Source organism: Cervus elaphus, chromosome 12, assembly GCF_910594005.1.
Source record: "Cervus elaphus chromosome 12, mCerEla1.1, whole genome shotgun sequence".
Classification (NCBI taxonomy): Eukaryota; Metazoa; Chordata; class Mammalia; order Artiodactyla; family Cervidae; genus Cervus; species Cervus elaphus.
The window spans coordinates 77,629,960-77,640,241 of NC_057826.1; the positions used below are offsets into that span (position 1 = coordinate 77,629,960).

The window sequence follows — 10,282 nt, forward strand, 5'->3', positions numbered from 1 at the left end:
GAATCAACCTGCCTGACTTCAGGCTATATTACAAAGCCACAGTCATCAAGACAGTATGGTACTGGCACAAAGACAGAAATATAGGTCAATGGAACAGAATAGAAAGCCCAGAGATAAATCCATGCACCTATGGACACCTTATCTTTGACAAAGTAGGCAAGAATATACAATAGAGACTAGACAATTTCTTCAACAAGTGGTGCTGGGAAAACTGGTCAACCACTTGTAAAAGAATGAAACTAGAACACTTTCTAACACCATACACAAAAATAAACAATATAGATTAAAGATCTAAATGTAAGACCAGAAGCTAAAAAACTTCCAGAGGAAAACATAGGCAAAACACTCTCTGACATAAATCACAGCAGGATCCTCTATGACCCACCTCCCAGAGTAATGGAAATAAAAGCAAAAATAAACAAATGGGACCTAATTAAACTTAAAAGCTTTTGCACAATGAAGGAAACTATAAGCAAGGTGAAAAGACAGCCCTCAGATTGGGAGAAAATAATAGCAAATGAAGTAACTAACAAAGAATTAATCTAAAAAATATGCAAGCAGCTCCTGCAGCTCAACTCCAGAAAAATAAACAACCCAATCAAAAAATGGGCCAAAGAACTAAACAGACATTTCTCCACAGAAGACTTACAGATGGCTAACAAACACATGAAAAGATGATCAACATCACTCATTATCAGAAAAACGCAAATCAAAACCACAATGAGGTACCATCTCATGCTGGTCAGAATGGCTGCTATCCAAAAGTCTACAAGCAATAAACGCTGGAGAGGGTGTGGAGAAAAGGGAACCCTCTTACACTGTTGGTGGGAATGCAAACTAGTAAAGCCACGATGAAGAACAGTGTGGAGACTCCTTAAAAAACTAGAAATAGGACTGTCATATGACCCAATCCCACTGCTGCACATACACACTGAGGAAACCAGAATTGAAAGAGAAACATGTACTCCAATGTTCATCACAGAACTGTTATAATAGCCAAGATATTGAAGCAAACTAGATGCCCATTAGCAGTCGAATGGATAAGAAAGCTGTGGTACATATACACGATGGAATATTACTCAGCCATTAAAAAGAATGCATTTGAATCAGTTCTAATTGGAGCCTATTATACACAGTGAAGTAAGTCAGAAAGAAAAACACCAGTGGAGTATACTAATGCATATATATGGAATTTAGAAAGATGGTAACGATGACCCTATATGTGGGACAGCAAAAGAAACACAGATGTATAGGACAATCTTTTGGACTTGTGGGAGAAGGTGATGGTGGGATGATTTGAGAGAATAGCATTGAAATATGTATATTACCATATGTGAAAGAGATCACCAGTCCAGATTCGAGGCATGAGACAGGGTGCTCAGGGCTGGTGCACTGGAATGACCCTGAGGGATGGGACGGGGAGGGAGGTGGGAGGGGAGTTCAGGATGGGGAACACATGTACACCTATGGCTGATTCATGTCAACGTATGGCAAAAACCACTACAATATTGTAAAGTAATTAGCCTCCAATTAAAATAAATAAAAATTTTAAAATGTATGTCAACTTGTTTAATCTTCATTTTCCCTCAGTTCAAACCTTTAATATTAATTTCTTTCTTCATGCCCCTTTTCAGGATATGCCAAACATAATGACCAGGGAAAGAAAAGTGGACAAAGTAAAAGTGTGTGATGAGCCAGACTTTATCTGTACACAGACCACGTGGTCGATGAACATAACACCCTACTTCCTGTTTGGGAGGAGTCACACAAGAACCATATACTATATATTTGTGCTGCCAGGAATTTAAAAACACTAAAATCTTAGCTTGAGGCAGAAGTAGACACACTTGTGCTGGGGACTTCATGCCTCATGCCGCTCTCCAGCCTGCTCTGGGTGTTCCTGTTCTTCACCTTCTCTGGTAGGGATGCTTTCAAACATGGGTGTGAGTGTTCAGGGTGAAAGGACTGCACACAGGCATGTGTTACTTCACAGGGACTTGGGGAAGAAAGGAGGTTGGAGAAAAGCAAGCATCTTAGGATTTCAGTTTGGTTTGTAAACATTTGGGTCCAAAGTTAGTCTAATTTCTACATTATTTTGTTCATTATTTCAGCTCTGTTTTCTTGTTTTTTTCCCCACAGGATCTGGTGTGGCCCAGAGTGTTACTCAAGACCAGCCAGACATACTCAGTGAAGTGGGGAAGACAGTCACCCTGAACTGTCAGTATGAGACAAGTTGGGACGTGTACAAGTACTACATTTTTTGGTACAAGCAGCTTCCCAGTGAACAGATGACTTATCTTATTCGTCAGTATTCAGATCATGGGAATGCAAGGCACGGCCGCTACTCTGTAAATTTCCAGAAAGCTCATAATTCTATCAGCCTCACCATTTCAGCCATAGAGCTGGAAGATTCTGCAAAGTACTTCTGTGCTCTCTTGGACTCACAGTGCTTGAAGAAATAGGAAAGACTGAACAAAAACCCCAGAACTAAATAAACAAGAGACCCCCTGCCGCAGGACCCCAGCTGAAATGCACACCTGCAGACCCCAGACAAGAAATGGTAGTCCTGCGGTTTCTTCATCTGTAGTCTAGATCAGAGAATTAAATTCTAAATAAAAGCTTCTTTGATGTCATTTGGAAGCAGGTGTCCAGAGTGATTGTCGACTAATATGTTCTCTTGAATTCTTGGCTTTAAGTCAATCATACAGAAGATGTGCCAAGTTGTCTAAAGCTGTAAACTTCCTCCACAATAATTTGAAGTGACAGTTTCCCTAAAATATACTCACATCACAAATCTGGGTATAGTTATCATGAATCATCATGAAAATCATTTCCTTAGTCCTTTCTTCTTAGACTTTTGTCATTTAAGGTACAATCAGAGAAGCAGAACCACTACTGGTGTCGAATAAGAAATTAGTTATAAAGATTAGAATTCAGGCAATTGCTAAGTCTGGTGGAAGAGTGTATACAAAGCTGTTATCTTAGTATCTGGTGTTGAGACTGAATTTAGTGTTAGTCATTGGAGTAATATTTGTAGAAGAACATTGGATAGAGACTGAAGCATGGACGAACTGTGACTCAAATGACATACTAGAACCATGAAGATAATGGAGCCCACAAAGACACACTAAAACTTGTCTATGTCTCACCTCCCTCAGTTTCACAGTAGTGGGTGACCTTAGGAGAACTAGGTGTTATTTGGCATCATGCTACATATATACTTGGCCCAAGACAAAGAGAAGATGAGGAGGAGATTTGGTTGGAAGTGAAGGAGTTGTGAGTCAACAATAAGATGAGCTATCAGATCAGCAGCAACATGTGTGATTAACCATAGTCCCTGGAGTCCTGCACCAAATCCCCAAACATAAAAACTATGGCTACTTCACCACAATGACTTTCCAAATGTTAGACAAGTTCCTTTGGTGGCCAACCCTTAGTCAGAACAACATGAGAAGCAAATTCTTGGAAAGATGTTTCCAGTTAGTTAAGATAGATCAAACCTGCTACAGTACCCTCTTTGTTAACTTGTCATCCATCTGTACTCTTTTAACCACTTTTGAATAAGGACAATTGGAAAGCTATGCTTCTTGCTAATGCTGTTGTTGCTGTTCAGTCACTAAGTCGTGTCTGACTGTGACTCCATGGACTGCAGCTCACCAGTCTTCCACTACCTCCCAGAGTCTGCTCAAATTCATGTCCATTGATTTGGTGGTACCATACAACCGTCTCATCCTCTGCTGCCCTCTTCTTTTGCCTTCCATCTTTCCCAGCATCCTGCTAGGTCTTTCCTAATGAGTTGGGTCTTCTCAACAAGTGGCTAAAGTATTGGAGTTTCAGCTTCAACATCAGTCCTTCCAATGAATATTCAGGGTTGATTTCCTTTGGGATTGACTACTTTGATCTCCTTCCAGTCCAAGGGACTCTCAAGAGTCTTCTCCAGCACCACACTTCTTGCTATTATGATGCAGTAATTCCTCATTCAACCCAAAGTCTTCTAACCTTATCCTTCAAAGATCAGAGCAAGTTCATTTATCCATTTGTAGGTGATGTTATCTTATCTTTTAGCTAGCCACACTCTCCCGCTGAAACCTGTATCTTCACTACTGAGATAAAATAAGATATAAGATTGATTTATGTTGGCATACCTTTCTTATGTTACTACATGCAGGAAAATGGGAGAGGGGAGTTAAAATTGGTTAATTTAACACATAAAAATATTCATATCAAAATGAAAAACAAATTTTTGTAAGTATTATTGTTCTCATTCCTGCAAATGACCATATGATTGTAGCTGGTGTTTATAATGACCTCTTCCATTACCCATCCCATAACCTGTTTGCTCATAGCAAGCACTTCCCCTCACTGCTATACTTGACTTCCTATAAAGCAATCTCCTTATTCAGGAGGAATGCTATGAGGAAAGCCATAACTTTGAATAAGGAATTCTGCAAGTCCACCACTCTGGTTTTGACAGATGTTGCAAGGCATTATATTCTGGGAAATATCACTAAGAATGATTAAAAGACATTTGCTCTTTGGAAGAAGAGCTGTGACAAAGCTAGACAGCAGAGACATTACTTTACCAACAAAGGTCCCTCTAGTCAAAGCGATGGTTTTGCCAGGAGTTGTGCATGTATGTGAAAGTTGGACCATAAAGCTGAGTGTTGAAGAATTGATGCTTTTGAATTGTGGTGTTGGAGAAGACTCTTAAGAGTCCCTTGGACTGCAAGGAGATCCAACCAGTCAATTTTAAGGGAAATCAGTCCTGAATATTCATTGGAAGGACTGATGTTGAAGCTGAAACTCCAATACTTTGGCCACCTGATGCGAAGAACTGACTCATTGGAAAAGACTCTGATTTTGAGAAAGATTGAAGGCAGGAGAAGGGGAATACAGAGGATAAGATGGTTGGATGGCATCACTGACTCAATGAACTTAAGTTAGAGCAAGCTCCAGGAGTGGGTGATGGACAGGTAAGCCTGGTGTGCTGCAGTCCATGGGATCGCAAAGAGTAGTACATGACTGAGCTACTGAACTGAGTTGATAACTTCACATCAGGAGAAATAGAAGCTACCAAGGTGAAAAAAGAAAGAAAGAAAGAAAGAATTTAAAGAAAACAAACTAAATACCCAAGCCAGTTTCTTGTGAACATGAAAATATATTTTTAAATTGTGTTTGTTATAAATCACTGCTAAGAGTTTTGAAAGTGATTGCACAGACTGATGAACTGTGTTTGCAATGCATATTTCTGAAAAAGGACTCAAATGCAGAATATGTTAGAAGTTCCTTTAAATCATTAAGAAAACAGATAATAAAGAATGACAAAATCTTGGAGATCCAACTCAGGAATAAGATATCCAATAGGTAATAAATATATAAAAACCTTAATATTTTTATTAATTAGGGAAATGAAAATAATATCTTATCTCGGCATTCCATCTGGGTCCTTTCAGTACTCTGAGTGTATCAATGTGGCTAGGAGAATATGACTCCAGGAAATAGGGAGAAATAATGACTGTCTCTAGGAAACTAAGTCATTAAGTGAATTTTCTAGAAGCTTCCATCATTGAACCGATGTGGAGAAAAGAACAAACAGTAACAAGTCACAGACCTGGACATTGAAGGAGAGGTAGGATTTACTGGAAAAAAGAAAGTTGCTATATTTACTGAGCTTGACTCAATGTCAGGCACTGTGTTTGCCTTTCAGATTCATTATTTAATTCAAATATCAAAACCCTAAGAGATAGGTTTTCTTGTTTCCTTTAAAAAAAAAAAAATACTTCGGGAATGAGACCTATCTTCCCTAATTGTGAAAAGCTTCTCTACCTTGTATTATCAGCCAGTGTGTTGCATTTTAGAGGGCTGCTTAGAAGCAAGGTCTGGACTATGGAGAATCACTTGGCCCCAGAACTGGGTGGCTGGATGTCTCAGTGGTGGTGACATTACTGGTTTAAACTGGGTGCTAAAGGGAACTAAGAAGGAAAATGCCAAACATGGATTCAACTGTCCCAGGGTCAGTAAATGAGGAAAGCATCCACTAACTAGTCAACAGTGCCGGATGCTTTAGTAAGTTTCTTCTTTCTTTTCCTTTTTTTTTTTTTTTTAAGTAAGTTTCTTAAGTAATAGTGTGCTGGGAAAAACAGGGGCTACAATGAGATTTCATTCCTTAAACACCCCAAGCTTGTTTCCCAATCAAGACCTGTGCCCCTTGTTTTTCCCTCTCTCCTGTGACGCTTTGCTGTTGTTTAGTCACTAAGTCATGTGTGACTCATCCTCTGTCCATGGGGTTTCCCAGACAAGAATACTGGAGTGGGTAGACATTTCCTTCTTTAGGGGGTCTTCCAGACCCCGGGATTGAATCCATTGGAAGGTGGATTCTTTACCACTGAGCCAGTGATGCTATCCCCCCAAATATGAACATGATGCACCTCTGAATCCCTTCATGTTTCAACTCAGATATCACACCTTTGTGAATCCTTTATCTAAATCTGTTTTTCCTTCTTGAGAATCTGACTCTGGCACACTGGATGCAGCAAGAATGAAAGCTGACATACTGCCACCTGGTGTCCTGCTCAAACATTTTGTGAGGCTTTCTCTGGCTTCCCTGCTCCCCTCCAGTGATCTTGCATTAAATTGTGGGGAAGCCTAATCACAATAGCAGCTGCCAAACTTGAAGCATTCAGTAAACTTTGAAATGCAAAATTCAAGAGAGAGGGGATTTAGGAAAACTGGCTGGTTGTTGTTGTTGTTGTTGTTTTTTTTTTTTGGCTTTTGCCAGACAGATATGAAAGTGATTGATTCCAAATGAGAAATAAACACATGAGATGACTATGGCTGCATGAATAGAAAGTTTGGAATAGTTGCACAAGATGGGAGGTTTTTATGTATTGAGTCAAATTGCATTTACTGCTTGTCCTTTCTTGTAGTGTAGAAATATCCTGAGAAGTGGGAGCAAAAGTCAATTATGAAAATACTAATAGACTGTAGTAGCAAACACAGCTTGGTATACTCTTTCTATGTTATATTATGCTACCATTGTCTCAATGTAATACTTTATATTTAAGGTGGTTACCATCAGTTAATGGGAACTGATTTCCCGTTTACAGTAAGAAACATGATAGACCACAGACATTTATGATAATACATGAAATCTTCTGTGTAAGCTGCTAAACAAACCTCAGAAAATATTGAGCTTTATCTTGTAGATAGACTCGTCTGGAATTTCATGCCATGACTTCCTATCCTCCAAGGTTTTGTACATTACCACAGCTGGTTGAGAGCCTGTGACAGAGAAGGTGTTGCACTAGGTGATTTGCATGTGTGTTTGCAATTCTTACTGGAACCCCTCAAGATTGGGTTCACCCTACTTTAGGAAGACAGTGGAGCAAAGTGCTTAAGACCAAAGACTTAGATTGTGTTTCTAGATCTAGCATTCATTAGTGTGTGACCTTAGGATTGTGACAAGAATTTTTACGCTTCCATTTCCTCATCTCTGCACTGTGGCTATTGATAGAATTTACCATGCAGGGTTCTGATAAGCAGTGAATGGAATAAAGAATGCTAATGCTGAGCCCAGTGTCCAGCAGAAAGATACTGGCTACTTACAGAAATAAAATTGAACATGAGAGAGGTTGAATGCCTAGCCTGGTGTTGCAGAGTAAGTGTCAGAGTGGAGCCCTCCCTCCACACCCTACTTAGAGCTGATGCCTTTCCTCATCTCAAGAGTCACTCTCTATCTTAACACAGTTTTGTAATGTCTTTAAAGTGCTTATCACTACTTAAAATTGTCTAATTTTTTAAAAAACAATGCTGTTTAATTTTTTCTCCTTCTACTGCACTATAGGCCTTTTTTTCTTTTTTTTTTTTTTTTTTATTGCTCTTCACTGTTGCATCCTGCATTCCTGAACAATACACAGCACACACAGGAGACTATCTATCTATCTATAAGTAATTGAGCAGGACCTTATGAGGCCTTCCTGGAGCAGACCACTCCATCTGCCCCTGCAATGTCCTCTCTCTGCCTCCTGTGTGTAGAAAAACTTTAGCTCCTAGACCTTCCTCAAGTTCCAAAGCATAAATTTAATCAGAGAAGTGAGAAAATGAAGAAAGAAAGGAAAACAATCAAACAAGACAAAACAATAATACTTTGAGTTCAGTTCAGTCGTGGAGTCTTGTCTTCAGCACGCCAGGCTTCCTGTCCGTCACCAACTCCCAGAGCTTGCTCAAACTCATGTCCATTGAGTTGGGGAAGCCATCCAACCATCTCATCCTCTGTCACCCCCTTCTCCTCCTGCCTTCAATCTTTCCCAGCATCAGGGTTTTTCCCAATGAGTCAGTTCTTCATATAAGGGGCCAAAGTATTAGAGCTTCAACTTCAGCATCAGTCCTCCAATGAATATGCAGGACTGATTTCCTTTAAGTTTGACTGATTTGATCTCCTTGCTGTCCAACGGACTCTTAAGAGTCTTTGCCGATAGTTTAGCCATTAAGCAAATTCAAGGACCTTCAGATCCCCCTCAAGGACTGTGTGTAACATTCTGAGCCAAGTCCTTTGAGCTGTTTTGCAGAACCTGAAACCCCTACCAAGTGGAAGAAGTTAACTGTATGTGCTCACGAACACTAGATCTCAGACTATGTGTGTTAGTTGCTTAAATGTGTTGGACTCCTTTCAACCCCATGGACTGTAGTCACCAGGCTCCTCTCTCCATGGAAATCTCCAGGCAAGAATACTGGAGTGGGTTGCCATTTTCTTCTCCCAGAGATCTTCCTGACCCAGGTATCAAACCTGGGTCTCCTACATTGCAAGTGGCTGCTTTACTGTCCCAGCTACTAACGAAGCCCCAGTACTCAGACTGGTTGGAAACAAAAGGTTGATTTTGTTGACTCCTGATTACCTCACCACCAACGAACCAGAAGAATGTCCACAAGCTTATCACACACCCCACAACTCCCTTCCCTCACCTTATCTTTAAAACATTTTCCTCAAAGCCATCTGGGAATTCCAGACTTTTGAGTCCTGGCTGCATGGGCTACTTGCTTGGTGCCCTGTGATTAACACTGCATTTTGCTTCACTGCAACCCACATGGGCAAGTGGATCCAGAAATGTTCCAGGACTATATATTGTTTAGTCGCCAAATCATGTCCGACTTTTTTGTGACCCGGTGGACTGTAGCTTGCCAGGCTCCGCTATCCACAGGCTTTCCCAGGCAAGAATAATGGAGTGGGTTGCCATTTTCTTCTGCAGGGTATCTTCTTGACCCAGTGATCAAACTCACGTCTCCTGCATTGCAGGTGGATTCTTTACCACTGAGCCATCTGGGAAGCCAATGTATGTGAGTATGTGTTTGTGTGTGTGTGTGTGTGTGTGTGTGTAGTGCAAAAAATAAAAGTATTTCTAAGAGTCCACAGTATTCAAACTCTAAAGTAAAAGATTAAATGGGGCTCATTTTAATTTATCTATATTTGCCAACATTTCTACCCTGCATGCCACTTCAGGAAGATTTATTTAATTTACCCAATGGTCAATTGACTTGGCCTCCATTTTAGATAATTATGATAATTTTAGATTTCAGGATTCTGTGACATTAGTTGAAGGAATGCTTCCTGCTGTTGGAGGCCTATACTTCCTGGTTTGGACACAGCCCCTCCAATATGTGGGTAAATTTATCAAAGAATTAGTCGTCTCATCAGAAATAAGCTCCATAGCAAATGAGCTTTCTTAATGGTGTGGTCATGTTCTTACGATCTTATCCTCAAGTGGGCTGATTGCTGTGATCTGGAGAAAAGAAAAAGGAAATTGATTTGTAGTGACTTCTGTTTGTCAGGGCTTCCCAAGTGATGCTAGTGGTAAAGAACCTGCCTGTCAACGAAGGAGATATAAAAGGTATGGGTTCAGTCTCTGGGTCTGCAAGATCTCCCAGAGGAGGGCATGGTAACCCACTCTGGTATTCTTGCCCCGAGAATCCCATGGACATGGCCTGGTGGGCTACAGTCAATGGGGTTGCAAAGAGTCAGACACAATTGAGCAACTAACACTATACTACACTGTTGTTTGTCTAGCATCCCCTCCCCAAACATACATTTATACTTCTGAATAGGAGACGTTAATGAGACTTTTCAGATATTCCTTTATTAACTGTAGCTGCGTTTCTTTTCTTGGGAAGGGAAGCCAGAGGTTAGCCATTGAGAAACCTTCCAATCCTGTTTCTCTTTTCAGAACATGATTTAAATTTGAGTGTTCATGGGCTTCCCTGGTGGCTCAGATGCTAAAGAATCCTCCTG

At 40.4% G+C, this 10,282-nt stretch overlaps 1 gene segment (V, D, J or C); it reads left to right on the forward strand.

The window, feature by feature from the left end:
- The first annotated feature begins 1,806 nt into the window (after positions 1-1,806).
- LOC122705836 lies at positions 1,807-2,462 on the forward strand. The segment is given in 2 exon segments: positions 1,807-1,919; positions 2,140-2,462. Coding segments are annotated over 2 exon segments (372 nt in total).
- Positions 2,463-10,282: the final 7,820 nt, after the last annotated feature.